The sequence below is a fragment of the Pongo pygmaeus genome, chromosome X, assembly GCF_028885625.2.
Source record: "Pongo pygmaeus isolate AG05252 chromosome X, NHGRI_mPonPyg2-v2.0_pri, whole genome shotgun sequence".
Taxonomy (NCBI): domain Eukaryota; kingdom Metazoa; phylum Chordata; class Mammalia; order Primates; family Hominidae; genus Pongo; species Pongo pygmaeus.
The window spans coordinates 80,969,225-80,989,212 of NC_072396.2; the positions used below are offsets into that span (position 1 = coordinate 80,969,225).

At 38.7% G+C, this 19,988-nt stretch overlaps 1 protein-coding gene across 10 annotated transcripts in view; it reads right to left on the bottom strand.

Annotated features, from left to right (window-relative positions):
* The window catches only part of ATRX (ATRX chromatin remodeler), a 284,010-nt gene that overhangs the window by 192,386 nt on the left and 71,636 nt on the right, over nucleotides 1-19,988 (bottom strand). For 6 of the 10 annotated variants that reach the window (XM_054470837.2, XM_054470836.2, XM_054470839.2 and 3 more), the window contains 4 exons: nucleotides 8,399-8,454; nucleotides 7,410-7,462; nucleotides 6,403-6,530; nucleotides 3,661-3,774 (listed from right to left, as the gene is read on the bottom strand). In XM_054470837.2, the coding sequence (XP_054326812.1) occupies nucleotides 3,661-3,774; nucleotides 6,403-6,530; nucleotides 7,410-7,462; nucleotides 8,399-8,454 (351 nt within the window). The remainder of the gene's footprint in view (nucleotides 1-3,660; nucleotides 3,775-6,402; nucleotides 6,531-7,409; nucleotides 7,463-8,398; nucleotides 8,455-19,988) is intronic. The other 4 variants (XM_054470841.2, XM_054470846.2, XM_054470840.2 and 1 more) reach the window with 1 other exon arrangement.

Genomic DNA, 19,988 nt, shown 5'->3' on the forward strand with positions numbered 1-19,988 from the left:
CACCTAGGCTGGAATGCAATGGTGCAAATTCAGCTCACTGCAGCCTCTACCTCCCAGGCTCAAGCAATCCTCCCACCTCAGCCTCCTGAGTAGCTGGGACTATAGGCATACATCACCACACCCAGCTAATTCTTTTTAAAGACTGGGTCTCACTGTGTTGCCCAGGCTGGTCTCCAACTCCTGGGCTCAAGCAATCTTCTGGCCTCAGCCTCCCAAAGTGCTGGGATTACAGGTGTGAGCCAGCACACCTAGCCAGAAGCTAAAAAATTTTAATGTATAAGAACACCATCATACTTTTTTAGAAGATAAAAGTAAACTTGAAGGTTTACTATTTATGTTGCTAATATTTTTATTTATTTATTTATTTTTAATTTTAAAGATGGGGTCTCAATCCATCACCCAGACTGGAGTACAATGGCACAATTAAAAGTCACTGTAGCCTCAAACGCCTGAGCTCAAGCAACCCTCCTATCTCAACCTACCTAATAGCAGGCATAACAAGCCTAATGTATTATAATCGCATTATTTACAAACACCAGTTTGATCTTGGGTATTCATATATTCTGTATTTGTTTTAACAGAAACAAATACACCACAGCATACTTTTTCATTTCAAATAATGATTTCATTCGGATAAACTAACAAGATAAATAAAATGTAGAATCTGAATGTTCATCCAGTGTTAAGTAATACTTACTAAGCATCTTCTATGTGCTTTGGTGCATATATCGTTCAAGAATTAAACAAAACTAGGTAATTCTTTGGAGATTTTCTCCCATATGTGCACAAGGAATCAAATAGAAGGATATTCACCACAGCACTAATTAGAAAATTAGAAAATGAAAAATTGGGAATAACTTCCTATCTGGGAAATGAATAGTGGCTTATTGATATAACATAATTCTACAGAGCAGTGAAAAATAAACAAACTAGATGTACATTTACTGACATGAATACAATTCAAAAACAATGTTAAATGAAAAACGTTCCCAAATGATATATACAGCATATTATTTTGTTATACTTTTAAATGAAAAATGTTTTATGAATACATATATAAAAAAACACAGAAAAACATGCACACACATGCACATGCATAAAACTTCAATATAATCATTACCTGTGGGGTGGGAAGAAGGGGAAATGGATGAGAGTAGGACTGAACCAATATTTTACTTAAGTGAGATCTGAAGCAAATATGGTAAAATGTTGAAATGTTACTTTATGTACTTGTTGCTGTATACATGTTTAATTTTTTTATTTTTAGTTATGAAATATATTTAAAATTGTAACATGGTATAAATGGAAAAGAGGCATTTTCATTTCTGAGCTCAATAGATTTTAATGGTTTTAAATAGAACAAAATTATTGTGTCATGTAAAAAAGTTAGGTGTAAAATATACTTTCTAACAATTAAACTGGGAAGAGAATGTCAAAATAGGGTATGATACTGAAATTTTTTTAAAAAATGAGCTCCTGAAATGTTAACTTTAGCCATATCTTTGTGTTATAATATTATTCCAAATCAATATAAGACTTTATATATAAAGTTTACATTCCTGACAGTTTCCTAAGTTAGGCTTCAATTTTGGAACTAGCTTTCTTAAAAAGTTTAAATATTAACTACACCAATTCAGTATTTCAGATCACCAATTTATCTATATATGTGTATATAAACTAAACCTAATGTTAAGTTTCCTGTGTGATTTCTGACAGCTTAAAAATGTAACAAATCATTAAGAGGAAAATAGACGTGGAAGATTTAAGTGCTACTGATGGCTATAAATGTATGTATTCCCTTAAGCGTGATACCAAAACATTCCTACACAGAACATTCAATAAAATGTTCCTGAAACTTATCAGCTGAGACCAAATGTCAGCAGCATACCAAAGTGGCACTAGGAATACCCTCATCAACAACAGTGGTTCTTTTATTCTTTCAGCCCTTATCCACATTTCAGACACTGACTGCTACAGGGTCCCTTCCCAAAAAAAACACCATTTAGACACTCTGTACACTAAGTGTACACAATGCAGAACACTTAGTTATTTGTCTTCTCTAGAGAACCTATGATCAGAGGAAAGAAACTCTTACTACTGATCTTTACCATCACTTTGTAACTAAGGATTCTCTTAAATTTTAAGACTACTACCTTAGCTTTAATGAGCTCTGTTGCTGCAATGGTAGTTTCCCTACCATGAACTAGATTCTCAGAAAGATTCCTTATGCTCAAAAGGGGTTGACTACCCCTTTGTGGACAAAAGACTAAATAATATTTCCTTTATTTTTGCCAACAACCTTACAAATTATTTAATCGGAAAACGAATATATAAAATATGTTATAATAATATATTTTACTGGTTCCAGCAAGATAATCATAGCATTAAAATAAAAATCCACACAAAATTTCACCAATATAAGAAGTTCACTATAATTTCACAATTATATAATCTGATCAAAATTAAATGGATATGCTTTCACTACACTTCTACTTAGAAATTTAGTGTCATGTTCTATCATTTGGAGATTCATTCCTTTTATAGTTATGAATTCTGGCTCTATTAAGCTGCCCCAAAATATATATAGGCACCATTTAAGAATCACACACAAACAAGTGGGACACATAGTCCACTATTATTCCTAAATGAATCCTTCTGATATAAACTTTTTATAGATGGTTAGCCAATATTAGAGTGAGTGTGTGTGTGTGTGTGTGTGTGTGTGTGTTTTAATTTTTTTGAGACAGGGTCTCACTCTGTCATCCAGGCTGCGGTGCAGTGGTGCAATCACAGCTCACTGCAGCCTCGATCACCTGGGCTCAAGTGATCCTCCCACCTCAGCCTCCAGAATAGCTAGGACTACAGGCATGCGCCGCTATGTCCAGCTGATATTTTTATTTTTTGTATATATGGGGTCTCACCATATTGCCCAAGCTGGTCTCAAACTCCAGGACTCAAGTAATTCTCCTGCCTTCGCTTCCTAAAGTGCTGGTATTACAGGTGTGAGCCACCACTCCCCACCGTTTGTGTGTTTAAGGGAGGATAGACAGACAAAGGGAGAGGTGCCTCTGGAAGAGAGAGGGAGGGTTATCAGCTCTAGCTCCCTACTCCTTCCTATTTATGTCCATGTTGCTGTTCTTAGATTAGTGGATTTAAAACTTTAGTGTACACAAGAACAAACTGGAGTACATTCTTGACCTCATCAACAGAAATTCTAATTTGTGAGGAGTGGAGTCAAGGGACTTGCATTTATAATACCCCAACTAATACTAATGCAGATGTACGTCACTCTACGCAACTCTAAATATATATAAAGTTACCTGTAGGCCACAGACAAGATTTTGCATGAATCTAAAATTCTTTTAGGGTTGGGGGGAAAAACATAGTATTATGGCATATATGTATTATAGAACATGTGGAAGAAGGAAATGCTACGCTTCTTGAGATAACTTAATAGCCACTGAAGGCAAAGGTGTTTCGATAAATGGTGTTTAACCTTTTCTGCTTCAGAGCTCAAAGAGAAACAGAAGTTATATTTAAGTAGTGCTTTTAATAAACAAAAGGCAGAAAAGTGGAGGTATTTTTAGTAAGCACATCCGATTTTCCAATATGGTCATAAACAGCAATTTAAATTCATGTTTCATTTTCACTTGTATTTACCTCCGCGTTTTTTGAGATTTTCAGTTTTCATTTTACTTCTGCTTCTAAATTCAGGCCCTTTAAAATCATCTTTGTCTTCATTCAGCACTGGCTCTGGCTGTACAATCACTGTACCTAGAATGATTTCATTTAAAAAACCATTACACATATTAAATGTGCAAGTGAAGTACAAGACTTCAGTTCAGATAAAGCCAACATTGCTGGTACATAGTTTGTTTCTTTCAAGCTTTAGATATTGGTATAAGGACCTCACAAAAGTAAACAAAACAGGGAAACTGTAAAAGGGCCAGGTGTCAACAGTTTATTTGTTGAAATATAATTCATAAAAACAGGAAAGGGAGGTATTATGGAGCGATTACAAAAGAAATGTGTGAATCAAATAGAAAGCCTCAACCCAGTTCTGAATTTTTATAGTGCCTATCACAAGAGCTGTTATGAATATGAACATCTATGCTAAGTTCCATAAAGAATTCATAAAATATGTGGTTCAGAGGGAAAAAATTTTTAAAGACATCCTATTTTCATAATCCAAATCATAAACTCAGAAAGATTTTTAAGGGTAGTTTTATATTGCAAGGGAGGGGTATTGGTGGGGGAAATGAAGTTCATTCTATTACTCCTGTATCTATACTGCAGCATTTCCCAACTGGTATGTCAAAGTTTCACTACTCTGTAAAGTCCTTAAAGAGTTTTAACAGATTAAGATACTTTAGCTGAAGTACCCTAACAATAAATTGTAGAATGAGATCATTTGTTGATCCCTATGTTAATATTTTAGAAAGAATATCCTTCCTTAACTATAAAACATGTGAACTGAAGAGAGAGGCTGTCAATTTTAGTTTTCATTAGTTCTCTCAAGAGCAAATTAGACAGGCATAGTAAAAAGGGTTTAGGTTTCAATGTTCACCTACATTGCTGGGCTTAGTAATTGGCTATCATTGGCAACAATTAAGGAAGAAAAAGCAGGTAGTCACCAGGGGCTTTCTCTGAAACATGGCTCTATGTTATTCAACAAGCAATTTTTGACAAGTTATAGCATCTAGTTGGTAAATGAGTTTCTGAGTCTCTGAAAGGGTGGGGGGAGAGGACACAGATGATTGAGATTTTACAGATTGTAGTAAAATTAAATAATCCCCACCAAAAAAAGTTATTCACAGCAATCATTGCATGTAGACACTCTCAGAGAAGCCCCAGCATTTGAAAAGAACTAAAGATTTTAAATTAACAAAAAAAAAAAAAAAAAACCTGAATTCTCCCTAGATTTCTTCTAGGGAGAATTGGAAGCAAAGCAGCAGAGTGAAAAGAGCACTCACTAGGCTTTGGATTCAAGCAGACCTGGGTTGAAATCTTAGCTTCTCAATTTAAAGCTGAAAAAGTTCCTTGGGTTCTGAATTTGTTCCTTTATCTCTACAAGCAAAATAATAACTACCTTACAGTGTTGTTTTGAGGATTAAAGGAGTTAATTCTGTAAGAGCCTGGTACTTATACATACTCAATAAATATTACAACAATAATATAAACACCCAAATTTAACCTTATGAAACGGGTCTGTTTTTGTTTTGGTCTGACAGAATTAGGCATAGTTCAGGTTAGTAACATCATATGCTGACTTTCTTCCACAGTACAATTAAAGTTTGAATTCCTATTTCTTATATCATAAACACTCCCAGTGACAACCACTGAGAATGTAAAAATCCAAAGTAAGTCACCACCTATGGGACTTAGACTCCCATGTTAGTTGTTTCTGCCCTTGGTCACCAAAACCATTATATAAAATTGTCATAAATGATTTGCAAAGCTAAGTAAGTGGTAGGCCCCTATCTCTCTCCTTTCATTAATTTCCTTTCCTTATTTCATTTATCACCTTTTGTAACTTCTAATTTATCCTAGTCAAGGGAAGTCCCATCCCTCCTACCTACTGTATTTTTTAAACTTCCATAATTTGAAAATATGTCATAAAAACATAGACAGGGAACAAGGTTTAATCAGCACTGCTGTAAAAGATCTATGAGAATGAATTTGAAAAATCTGCCAAGAGACTACAACATATTATTTAACAAAGAAAAAAATCTAAAATTTGACTCTTTGAACCAAGTTCCCTGTCATTCTCATCATCCAATTATATTGCTCTAAGACTTGAGCTATGAAGAGTCCAAGATATTCATTTGGCTATTTTTCCCCATTCTTATTAACAAGGTTTTATGGTTATAACTTCAACAGTTGAGAGGTATGTGACAAAGTTTTTTAAAAAAGATAACAGCAAGAAATACAACTACATCTATCTATGATAGTTAACTTCAGCTTTTAGCCTTATGGAATTTAAGAATGCAATAAGACTAAACTAAACTGTAAATGATTTTTGTTTAAGTTTTCAGGAACAGTCATTACATTTTTGTATAAAGCAAGCACATTAACATTGACTGAACCAAAACCTAATGTATTAAATTTTTAAACCTGCTTACACATTGAAGTATAATTTGGAAACTAAAGCCCCTTGTCTAAAACTCAAAGGAAAGAAAAAAATAGATTTCATTCTTTACAAAACTAACTGAATATTCCAAATTTTTAACTTCAATAACACACATTATCATTGGCATACAAATACATTTCTAGACAACCACTAGGAAAACGCCATGTTTGGTCTTTTGTACATAGCTAACAGTAATCAAGTTCCAATTTTATAAGAATGATGTTTAAAAATTCATTTCAACTTTAACTTCATGAAAAATTAACACACATTACCTTTTGGCAAGCTTTGCATAGTAATATCATTTTCTGAATTTTCATTAGACGCATCTTCATTTACAGTTTCATCATCCAAAGGTTTTTCATCATCTGATTCTACATACTTTGTTACAATTGAAGGTTTCCTATGAAAGAATTAAGTTCATAGAATTATGAACGTTTTTGACAACTGGAACAATACCCAAAGAACATAAATAACATGTTGAGATTGAGCAGTGGGTCTCAACCATGAAGCACATCAGAATCACCTAGGGAAGCATGTATGTCTATACCATATCACTGAAGATTATGATTCAGTAGGTCTGGAGCAGGACCAAGGCATATACATTCTGAAAAAGCTACCAGGGAGACCCTGGAGGACACTCTTCTTTAAGAATCAATACTTTAGAGAATAAATTAATATCAAGCAAGCTTGGTTTTTAAGAGACATTCCCACTGGTTAGAAACAATGAAAGTCCAATAGACTAAGCAGCAAACTTCTAATAAGAATTATACTGCATAGTATATTGGGTACTATATTATGTTAGAAAAGTTTCAGTTTTTATGTATGACTTGAGTTGACAATTTAGCAGAAAAAAGTGTTTTATACCACTCTTTTTTCTCCTTATAACTTACAACTATGATGACTAACTCCCTATCCTAGACAATTTCATATAACCCAAAAAACCCACTGCCTCATAAGGCATTCAACAATTATTTTCTCCTTTTTCAAGGACATATATTGTCTAATGAAATAAACTACATATTGCAAGGGCCACTAATACATAATAAATCCTTAAAAAACCCTTTAAAATTCAAAGTTAGAATGAGTAACAATTGTTGAAATCAGGTGATAGATACAAAGGGATTCATTATATTATGCTAATCAGTTTCAAATATGTATATTTGCATAGAATACTTAACTCAGAATAGTGCTTGACATGAGTTCAGAAAAAATATGGTTTTAGAAACAGAAAATAACCTGAAAAAGAAAATAACTTTTTGTCCCTTCAACATCAACCAACCTCTTTGATCGTGACGATCCTGAAGACTTGGATTTTTCTGAAGAGCTAGTTCCCTAGATGTGAGACATAAATATAAAAGTGAATAAAATTCTCAAAACAGCATCCCTACAATTAGCTATTTCCCTATAGCAACTTCAATACAGTGATATAATGAGATGCTATTTATGTGCCTAGAATATTTTTCTAAAAGGAACTTCAAAAACTAATTCTCTACCACATAAGGAACACAGAGGCAAAAAAATAAAAATAAAAACTAATTCTCATTTACTGCCAGGTTTCCTTGGCTGAAGATTAAATTTCTCATTTTTTACATGGTTGCTGTGGCATGCTGTGGGGAATACACTGCTGTAAAATGATCATGGCCCCAGTCAACAAAGACAAAACAAAGATGCAGAAGTAATCAGATCTCAACAGAAGTAGGGAGTTTTAAGGATCTAAATATGTTTCATTCTTCTCTGAGCTAACATATGGCATGAAGTAACTTCTACAACTTGCTTTGAGATACTAAACTTACCCTCGTTTTGCCAGTATAATCAATATATTTTACTGCATTCAGTTTTTTTACAGTAGATCAAAAAATTCCCAAAACCATAGTTGTAGACCTGTGTATCAGGCAAAGGACCTCGTTATGAGTTGCTATAATAATGCTTAGCAGACTCTAGATACCAAGTTTTGAGAGATTTCACAACCATGGAGTTCATGCCCATAACATCCACCTCAAACACCTCTGGGGCAATACAAAGACAGTTAAATATTTATCTGTTGGAAATCTTCAGTTGTCTGACTTTAGGTAAACCACTGAAGTGAACCACGACAATAACAGAAACAATGAACACCTGTTCTCAAACTGGAAAACAACGAAACTGAAGTATAATGACAACTGGGTATCGGTAGCCTTCGACACATACATGTGTCTAGAAGCAATCTAAAGACATATGCTCTAATTGGTTAACAGTAACTAACAAATATCTCTAAATAATTATCCTTACCTCTTCCTTGCTGTTTTCCATCATATCAGAGTTACTTCCAGAACCACTGATTTTATCTAAAAAAGAAGAAATAAAGAACATTATTTATCTCTTTGACGCATTATCAAACAGAACATCAATACCTATAACTCCACAAACCCATTCTCACAATATGAAGTCTGGCAGTATTGTTAACACACTACTCACATTAAAATATTCCTAGAAGTGTTCTTTCACTAGAATCCCTCTCCTTTTGCATACTAACCCCTCCTCATAAAGCATGAAATCTCTATAAAGATTACTTTGGTATAAAAACATTTCCTGTTGTAGTTTATAAATATTGCAAGACATTTCCCAGTAGAAGAAAATTTAAACTATTACACTAAAAATAAAAAACATACTGCCAATAAAGTATATTTCATTTTACCATAAAATACTGGGAAAATAAGAGCAAACTAAACCAAAATCAAGGAGAAGGAAATAATAAAGATTATGGCAGAAATTCATGAAACTAATGAAACAGGAAATAGAAAAGCAATAGGAAAAAAAAAATCAATAAAACCAAAGAGTAGTTCTTTTCCTTTTCCTTTTTTCTTTTTGGAGATAGGGTCTCACTCCATTGTCCATACTGGAGTGCAGAGGTGCTATCATGGTTCACTTTACCCTCAACCTCCCAGGTTCAGGTGATCCTCCCCTCTAAGCCTCCCAGGCAGCTGGAACTACAGGCGCGCACAACCACACCCGGCTAATTTTTTGTGGAGATGGGGTTTTGTCATGTTGCCCAGGCTGGTCTCTAACTCCTGGGTTCAAGTGGTCTGCCCACCTTGGCCTCCCAAAGTGCTGAGATTGCGGGCATGAGCCACAGGCACCTGGCCAAAAACTAATTCTTTAAAAAGATGATCAAGGAGGACCTTGGCCATGAAAGTTGGAATCTGCTAGGGATTGTGTAACAACTTACCTGCGGGGGAAGAAAAGATGAACAAACTTTAGGGTAGACTGACCAAGAAAAAAAAGAAACAAGACTCAAGTTACTAGAATCAGAAATGAAAAAGAGGACATTACTACTAATCTTACTGAAATAAACAGATTATAAAGGAATACTATGAACAACTGTGTGCCAAAAAAATTAAATAACTTACATGAAATGAACAAATTCCAAAACACAAACTACTAAAACTGACTCAAGAAGAAACATGTGTGAATAGACCTGTAACAATCGATGAGATTAAATCAGCAATAAAAAAAGCTACCCATAAAGAAAAGGCCCAAATGTTCTCACCACTTAATTATAACAAACATTTAAAAAAGAACTAATACCAATGCTTCACAAACTCTTCTAAAAAACAGAAAAGGAGGCAACATTTCCCAACTCATTTTATGAAAACAGTATTGCCCTGATATAAAAAACATATCACAAATAGAGAAAACTACAGGCAAGTATCACTTATGAATATAGATACAAAAGTCCACAAAAATATTAGAAAACTTCAAATCAGAAGACAGGCTAGAGACTGGGAGAAAATCTTCACAAAGTACACATCTGATAAAAGATAATTATCCAAACAATACAAAGAATGCTTAAAACTCAACAATAATAAAACAACATGATTTTAAAGCAAGGAAAAAAAAAGAAACATATGAACAGACACCTCACCAAAAAAGATATACAGACGCAAATAAGCACATGAAAAAATGCTCAACATGTCATTAGGGAATTGCAAATTAAAACAATATACCCCTACACGCCTATTAGAATAGCCAAAATTCAGAACACTGACTATACCAAAACTGCTGAGAAGCGTATGGAGCAAAAGAAACTATCATTTATTGCTGGTGGGAATGCAAAATGGTACAGCCACTCAGGAAAACAGTTCAGCAATTTCTTACAAAACTAAGCATAACATATATAAAGCAGCAATCACACTCCTTGGTATTTATCCAAAGAAGCTGAAAACATATATCCACAAAATAACCTGCATGGAGATATTTATAAACATCTTTATTTTATGTAAACATCTTCATTTACTTATATAAATATCTTTATAAGCAGCTTTATTCATAACTGCCAAAACTTGGAAGCAACCAAGATGTCCTTTAGAAGATGAATGGATAAACAAACTGTAGTACATCCAGACAATGGAATTATTCAGCACTACAAATAAATTAGCTATCAAGCTACAAAGAGACATGGAGGAAACAAATGCAGATTACTATGTGAAAGAAGCCAGTCTGGAAAGGCTACATGAGATTACAACCATGACAATCTGAAAAAGGCAAAACTATGGAGAAAGTAAAAAGATCAGTGGCTGCCAGTGCTCACAGGGGAGAAAGGGATGAAGAAACAGGCACAGCACAGGAAATTTTTAGGGCAGTGAAACTATTCTGTATGATACTACAATGGTGAATGCAGGTCATTATATATTTGTCAAAAATCTTTAAAATGTATAACACCAAGAATGAACCTTAACATAAAGTATGCATTTGGGTTATACTTTGGTATATACAAAAGTCCACAAAAATATTAGAAAACTTCAAATCAGAAGACAGGCTAGAGACTGGGAGAAAATCTTCACAAAGTACACATCTGATAAAAGACAATTATCCAAACAATACAAAGAATGCTTAAAACTCAACAATAATAAAACAACATGATTTTAAAGCAAGGAAAAAAAAAGAAACATATGAACAGACACCTCACCAAAAAAGATATATTGGTAATAATGACATGTCAATGTAGGTTCATCAACGTTATACAACAAATGTACAACTCTCTTACGGAATGCTGATAGTGGGAGGTGCTGTGCATGTGTGGAAGCAGGGACATATGGGAACTCACTGTACTTTTTGCTCAATTTTGCTATGAACCTAAAACAGCTCTTTAAAAATATCTTTTTTTCTGGCCAGGTGTGGTGGCTCACACCTGTAATCCTAGCACTTTGGGAGGCTGAGGTGGGTGGATCACCTGAGGTCAGGAGTTCGAGACCAGCTTGACCAATATGATGAAACCCTGTTGCTACTAAAAATACAAAAATTAGCTGGGCGTGGTGGCATGCACCTGTAATCCTAGCTACTCGGGAGGCTGAGACAGGAGAATCGCTTGAATCCAGGAGGTGGAGGCTGCAGTGAGCCGAGATTGTGCCATTGCACTCCAGCCTGGGCAACAAGAGCGAAACTCCGTCTCAAAAAAAAAAAAAAAAAACTTTTTTCTAATAAATTAAGGAAGAAAGGAAATTTTAAAATCTACAAAAACCCACAGGTAGGTAATATCATACTTAATGGCAACAGACTGAATGCTTTCCCCCTTAAGATCAGGAACAAGGCAAGGAAATCTGCTCTCGCCATTTCTATTCAACTTTGCACTACGGATTCTACTCAGAGCATGCATGTTAAAAAAAAAAAAAAAATTGAAAGTCATCAGTATTTAAAAGGAAGGTATGAAACTATCCCTATTAGAGGGCCAGGCGCAGTGGCTGATGCCTGTAATCCCAGCACTTTGGGAGGCTGAGGCAGGTGGATCACCTGAGGTCAGGAGTTCAAGACCAGCCTAGCCAACATGGCAAAAACCCGTCTCTACTAAAAGTACAGAAATTTGCCGGGTGTCGTGGCGCATCCCTGTAATCCCAGCTACTAGGGAGGCTGAGGTAGGATAATCACTTGAACCCGGGAGGTAGAGGTTGCAGTGAGCTGAGGTCATGCCACTGCACTCCACCCTGGTCAACAAAGCGAGACTGCCTCAAAAAAAATAAAAATTAAAACTATCCTTATTAGAATATGACATTATCTCATACATAGAAGATCCTAAGGAATCCACCAAAGAATTATTGGAATAGGCTGGGCGCAGTGGCTCACACCTGTAATCCCAAAATTTTGGGAGGCCGAGGCAGGCAGATCACCGGAGGTCAGGAGTTCAAGACCAGCCTGGCCAACATGGCAAAACCCTGTCTCTACTAAAAATACAAAAATTAGCTGGGCATGGTGGCAGGTGCCTGTAATCCCAGCTACTCGGTAAGCTGAGGCATGAGAATTGCTTGAACCTGGGAGGCAGAGGTTGCAGTCAGCCAAGATCGCACCACTGCACCCCAGCCTGGGGAACAGAGCAAGACTATCTCAAAAAATAATAATAATAATAAAAGAATTACGGGAATAAAATTAGTTCAGGAAGATTGATGGGTACAAGGACAATAAACAAAAATCAATGTTATGTCTATACACTTGCAATGAATAATCTCAAAATGAAATTAACAAAAGAATTCCATTTATAACAGAATTAGAAGGAAATAATTTTTTTTAAAAAAAAGAAGTACAAAACATACTCTGAAAATTATAAAACGCTATTGAAAGAAATTAAAGATCTAAATCAATGGAAAAACACTTCATGTTCATGAATTAGAAGATAACATTTTTTTTTTTTTTATTAGGGACAGAGTCTCACTCTATTGCCCAGGCTGGAGTGCAGTGGTGCAATTATAGCTCACTGTGGCCTCAAATTCCTGGGCTCAAGTGATCCTCCTGCCTCAGTATCCTGATTAGCTGGCACTACAGGCACACGCCACCATGCCTGGCTGATTTGTAAATGTTTTGTAGAGATGGGTTCTGGCTATGTTTCCCAGGCTGGTCTCAAATTCCTGTCCTCAAGTAATCCTCCCACCTCAGCCTCCCAAAGTGCTGGAATTACAGGCATGAGTCATCGCACCTCGCCAGTGATAAAACATTAAACATCCTTGAGATACAATTTACACACCATACAATTTACCCATTTAAAGCACACAATTCCATCAGCCACCAGGCCAAGCCATAAGATTTATCATTCTTATGATGCCAGTGTTACAGAATCTTTAGGGTGTCACTTTTCTGGCCAGAAACATCTGTGGCTGGTGGCACCTGTGCCAGAGTTTTGCTCAGGCCTGCTGGCCTCGTCCCGCCTATTTGGCCTGGCCGGCTACACTCGGCTCATGCTACTGGACTGTATCCTATGATGGCCAAGGGAGACTGGATGAAGCAGCGAGGGGTATGTGAGCCAAGTATGGGGTCCAGCCACTGCGCAATCAGACATCCTGGCGGCTGCAGCGGGGCACGCAGCTCCAGGTGCCAGCACGGGCATCAGCTCTTTCTCCGTGAGGCTGCAGCTGGACCGTGAACACCACAAGCAGCATCCACAGCTGGCACCAGGGAACACGGTGGCACCCAGAAGTTTGGAGACACCAGGAACCGCAGGCAGGGCCCCAAAGAGGGAGTCACAGCCCTGGCTCGGGGAGCTCCCAGGTCTGGGCTCCCCAAAGGGCTGCAGCTCTTCTTTCCTTCTCTTCACCTGCAACAAGGTGAGCAAGGGGCATGTCTCAGCCCTGTTTGTGTTACAGCTCTTTTAGCCTCATTAGGCAGGTCCCAAGTTCTTGTCCTGCACCCAAGAAGAATGAGGTGCACAGAAAAGTGGAGAGGGGCTTTATTGAGCAATAGAAGAGCTCAGAGGAAACCCAAAGGGGGCAGCCCCTTTCCACAGTCAGGGTATCCCAACAAGTATTCAGCTCCTAGCAGAGAGGGTGGTTCTTCTCTGCTAGGCAAGTCGTTACTACAAGTGTTCTGCTATCAGCAGAGAGGGTAGCTCCTCTCAGCAGCTGATTATCCTGTCATCTGCACAGCTCTCAGGAGAGAGGAGGCCTGAGAGTGGGTGGCTCCTCTTTGCAGGCAGGTCATCCCATCATCTCCCCATCATCTCTCCTTCGTCTCTGCAGCTCTCAGTAGAGAGGAGGCCCTAGTATGGCTAGTACCTCTCTGCAGGAAAGTCGACCCATCGTCTCTGCAGCTCTCAGCAAAGAGGAGGCCCTAGAATGGGTGGCACCTCTTTGCAGGAAGGTCATCTTGTCACCTCCGCAGCTCATAGCAGAGAGGAGGCCCTAGAGTGGGTTGCTCCTCTCTGCAGCTGGTCATCCTGACATCTGTTCAGCTCTGGCTGAGCCTGGGGTTTCCATGGGCCTCAGAGGGGAGGATGTGCATGCCAATTGGTCCACGGGCAGGCCCAGAAAAGGCACCACAAGTTCCCACTCTGATCCATGCGACTGGTAGCCCAACCTCCAGCCTTCAGGCTTTCCCTGGCCTGAAGGTGGGTCCTCGCCGGGGACCCACCACCTTCCACTGAGGAACCTGTCTACCTCCTGCTGCCATTCATGGTGCCCAGGCTGTAGATGCAAGGGGGCACCTGCAGGCCAGTGCTGAAATGCTCTCAGCCCTGCCTCAGCTTCCCTATGTTTGTCAGTACCCAAAGTGTGGAGGGGGTCAAGGCAGCAGGAGGCTGGCATGTCAGCAGTTTCCCAAGCATGTGCACACCTGGCCAGGCTACGACAGCACCCAAGCTCGGCCCCAACTTTGCCCCAAGATCAGAGCAGGTGCCAACAGCAGGGAGAAGCCAGGCAGCAGGAGCAGGCACTTCCAAGCCTATGAGAGCAAGGGGGCCTTCCCAGGCCCCAAGAGTGCAGAGACACCTGGGTCTGCAGCCCCCCCATGATTTGGGTGGCTGCAGCTGCACCCAGTGGGGCAGAGCTCCTGCCTGCCCCATAAAGCAGGAGGCCCTGGTCTATACCCACAATTTGGGCAGCTATAGCTGTGCCCAGGAGGGTGGGACTCCAGCCTGCTCCATAAAGCAGAAGGACCGGATCTGCAGCCATGGTTTGGATGACTGCGGCTGCACCCAGGGCTCCTGCTGCACCCAGGGCTCCTGCCTGCTCGTGGAGCAGAAGGCAAGGGTCTGTAGCTGCAGTTTGGGAGACTGCAGCTGCACATGGCAGGGTGGGTCTCCTGCCTGCTCCATGGAATGAGAGGCCTGGGACTGCAGCCATGGTTTGGCCAGCTGCAGTTGCACCTGGGAGGGTGGGGCTCCCGCCTGCTCCCAAGACTCAAGAGCACAGGGATGCCCAGGTCTACAGCCATGGCTTAGGCAGCTGCAGCAGGACCCAGGGAGCTCCAATTTGGAAGGGCTGGGGCTCCTGCTTGCCCCTGGCTCCCACCAACTCTATAGACCGTGCAGCCCTGGCCATGTCTCCCTGCTGCAGCCAGTGTGATGGCAGCAGCCACTCCAGACAGCCCACCGCTGCCATCACCAATACTCCACAAACTAATCTACAGACACGCTGCAATCTCTGTCAGAATCCCAGCTGACTTCTTTGTGAAAATTGACAAGCTCATTCCAAAATTCATATGGACCAGGCATGGTGGCTCAGACCTATAATCCCAGCACTTTGGGAGGCCGAGGTGGAAGGATCACTTGAGGACAGAAGTTTAAGAACAGCCTCAGAAACATAGTGAAACTCCATCTCTACCAAGAAAAAACAAAGAGTTAAAATTCATAGAGAATTGAAAACGTTCAGAATAGGCAGATAATTTTGAAAAATGAAAAGTATGAAGACTCACACTTCCTGATTTTGCCAGTACTGCACGGTCTTGATTGCCAGTTTTGCAAAACTACACAACTTTGGTGCAACTTTGCACAAAACTGTAAAACAATGCAATCAAGACTGTGGAGTACTGGTAAAAAACAAACAGAATTAAGAGTCCAGAAATAAACCCATATATCTATGACCAGCTGATTTTTTTTTTTTTTAATTTTTTTTTTGGAGACAGGATCTCACTCTGTCACCCAGGCTAGGGTGCAGTGGTACAATCATGGCTCACTGCAGCCTCAATCTCCTGGGCTCAAGAGATCCTTCTGCCTCAGCTTCCTAAGTAGCTGGGACTACAGGCACACACCACTACGCCTGGCATTTTTTTTTTTTAATAGAGATGGAGTCTCACTGTGTTGTCCAGGCTGGTCTGGAACTCCTGGGCCCGAGTACCCCTCCCGCCTCAGCCTCCCAAAGTGCTGGGATTACAGACATGAGCCACCATGCCCAACAGTCCCACTGATTTCTGACAAGGGTGGCAAGACCATTAAATGAAGAAAGAATAGTCTTTCAATAAATGGTGCTGAGACAACTGGTTAGAAACCTACAAAAAATGAAGCTGGACCCCTACCTCACAACATATACAAAACATTAACTCAAAGTAGATCAAAGACCTAAATTTAAGAACTAAATCTATAAAACTTTTGGAAGAAAACATGGGGGTAAATCTTCATTACCTTCAATTTGGTAATGGATTCTTAAAGACACCAAAAGAATGAGCAACAAAAGGAAAAACAGATAAATAAAAGTTCATCAAAATTAGTAACTTTCGTGCTTCAATTAAAGACAACCCAACTGGGTGCAGTGTCTCATGCCTGTAATCCCAGCTACTTGGGAGGCCAAGGTGGATCGCTTGAGGACAGGAGTTCAAGCTCAGCCTGGGGCCTGGGCAACATGGTAAGACCTCATCTCTAAAAAATAAAAAAACATACTAGCCGGACATGGTGGCACACAACTATAGTCTCATCTACTTGGGAGACTGAGATGGGAGGATTGCTTGTACCCAGGAGTTCAAGGCTGCAGTGAACTATGATCTTGCCACTGCACCCCAGCCTGAGCAACAGAGCAAAACCCTGTATCTAAAAATAAATAAAGACAACTCAAAGAGTAGGGGAAAGTATTTCCAAATTATATATCTTATCCAAGTGCCCACTGAAATATGGATAGATAAACAAAATGTGGTATATACATACAATGGAATGGTATTCAGACTTCAAAAGAAATGAAAATTTGAGATATACTACAACATGGATAACCTTCAACACATTGTGCTAAGTAAAATATGTCAGAAGGACAAATATTGTAGGATTATATGTATATGAAGTTCTTAGAGTAGTCAAATTCCTAGGAAGAGACTGTAGAATGGTGTTTGCAAGGCTAAGGAGAGGGAAGATTGGGGAGTTAGTATGTGATGGGTACAGAGTTTCACTTGGGGAAGATGAAAAAGTACTAGACACGGATGGTGGTGGTGAATGCACAACAATTTTACTTAATGTTACAGGACTGTACATTTAAAATTAGTTAAAATGGCAATTTTTGTGTTATGCATATTTTACAATAAAAAAATTAGAATATATAAAGAATTCTTACAAATTAACAATGAAAGCATAAATACCCATTTTAAAAATGGGCAAAGGGGCTAGGCATGGTGGCTCACGCCTGTAATCCCAGCACTTTGGGAGGCCAAGGCGGGTGAATTGCTTAAGCACAAGAGTTCAAGACCAGCTTGGGCAACAAATTAAGACCCCGTCTCTATAAAAAATAAACAAAAATTAGCTGGGCACTGTGGCACACACCCATAGTCTTAGCTACTCGGGAGGCTGAGGTGGGAAGATCATTTGAGCCAGGGAGGTTGAGGGTGCTGTGAGCTGAGATCATGCCACTGCACTCCAGCCTGGGAAACAGAGCAGGACCCTGTCAAAAAAAAAAAAAAAAAAAAAGACTGGACAGAGGGTTTGAATAGAAATTTCTCCAATGAATATATACAAACTACAAATAAGCACATGAAATGATGTTCAACATCATTAGCCTTCAGGCAGTTGAAAACTAAAATCACAATGAGATACTACTTCACATACACTAGAATGGCTAGAATCAAAAAGTCTGTTATTAACAATGGTTGGCATGGATGTGAAGAACTCACAATCTTTATATACTCCAGGTGGAAAAGTAAAATAGTATCTCTACTTTGGAAAACAGTTTGACATTTCCTCAAACAATTTAACATAGTTACCATAGAAATCCAGCAATTAGATTCCTAGGTATATACACAAGATAAACAAAAATATATGGCTACACACAAAACTGTATACCAATATTTACAGCCGCATTATTCCTAATAGCCAAAACATGGGAACAAGACAAATGTCCATCAATGGATAAATGGATAAACAAATATGGTATACACATACAATGGAATATTATGTGGCCATAAAAAGGAATGGAGTACTAACACATGTTACAAGAGATATCTTGAATACATTATGCTAAATGAAAGAAATCAGCCACAAAAACATGTATTATGTGATGCCATTCATATGAAAGTCCAAAATAGGGAAATAGGCCGGGCGCAGTGGCTCACGCCTGCAGTCCCAGCACTTTGGGAACCTGAGATGGGCAGATGACTTGAGGCCAGGAGTTTGAGACCAGCCTGGCCAACATGGCAAAACCCCGCCAGGTGTGGTGGCGCACGCCTGTAATCCCAGCTACTTGGGAGGCCAAGGCACAAGAATCATTTGAACCTGGGAGGCAGAGGTTGCAGTAAGCCAAGATAGCTACTGCACTCCAGCCTGGGCAACAGAACGAGACTCTGTCTCAAAAAAAAAATAAAAATAAAAATAAAAAACTCAAAACAAGAAACTAGATTAGTGATTTCTTAGAGCTAGGAGGTGATAGCTAAAGGGTATGGAGTTTCTTTTTGAGCTGATAAAAATATTTTAAAATTGACTGTGGTGATGATTGTACATATGTGTAAATATTAAATATACTAAAAACCACTGAATTTTATACTTTAAATGGGTTAATTGTATGGCATGTAAATTATATTTCAATAAAGATGTTTAATGTTTTATTACCAGCCAGATGCAGTGGCTGATGCCTGTAATCTAAATACTTTGGGAGGCCATGGTGGGAAGATGACTTGAGGCCGGGACTCTGAGACCAGCCTGGGCAACAGAGCCAGACCCCGTCTCTACAGAACATTAAAAAATTAGCTGGGTATGGTGGCATGTGCCTGTAGTCTTGGCTACTCGAGAGGCTGAGGTAGTCTCAGCTACTCGAGAGGCTGAGGCAGGAGGATCACTTGAGCCTAGGAGTTTGAGGCTGCAGTGAGCTATAATTGCACCACTGCACTCCAGCCTGGGCAACAGAGCAATATCCTGTTTCTATTTAAAAATAATTTATTACTCATTAAGTAAATGCAAATTAAAACCACAACGAGATACCATAAATATCAAATGGCTAAAATTTAAAAATAGTATTAACACCCAGTGTTGGCAAGCATGTGGAGAAACTGGATCACTCATACATTGCTGTGGGAATATAAAACAGTACAACCACTCTGGATAACAGTTCAGGAGTTTCTTTTAAAAAAATGAACATGTAAGAGTAGAAAAGATAAATATTAGGTACTGGGCTTAATACCTAAGTGATGAAATAATCTAAACAATAAACCCCAGTGATGCTACCTTACCTATGTGACAAACCTTCACAGGTACCCCTGAACCTAAAAAGTTAAAATAAATAAATAAATAAATATCAATAAATAAATAAAAGCACTGATAGAGTCCAATGGAGTAAAAAAAAAAAAAAAAAAAAAAAAAAATGCAAGCCAGGTGCAGTGATTCATGTCTGTAATCCAAGGGCCTCCAGAGGACAAGGCAGGAGGATTACCTGAGGTCAGGAGTTCATAACAAGCCTAGCCAACATAGTGAGACTCTGTCTCTACCCAAAATAAAATAAAATGTAAATGTAGTTTAATTAATTTAATAAAAATAAATGTGTAACCATCATATGAACTGCAAAATGCACTCCTGGCATTTATTGCAAAGAAATGAAAACATAAATTCATACAAAAACGTATATATAAATATTCACCACCAGCTTTAATTGTAACAACTGAAATCAGGAATCGGCCCAGATTTGCTTTAACAAATAAATGGTTAAACAAACTGTGGTACAGG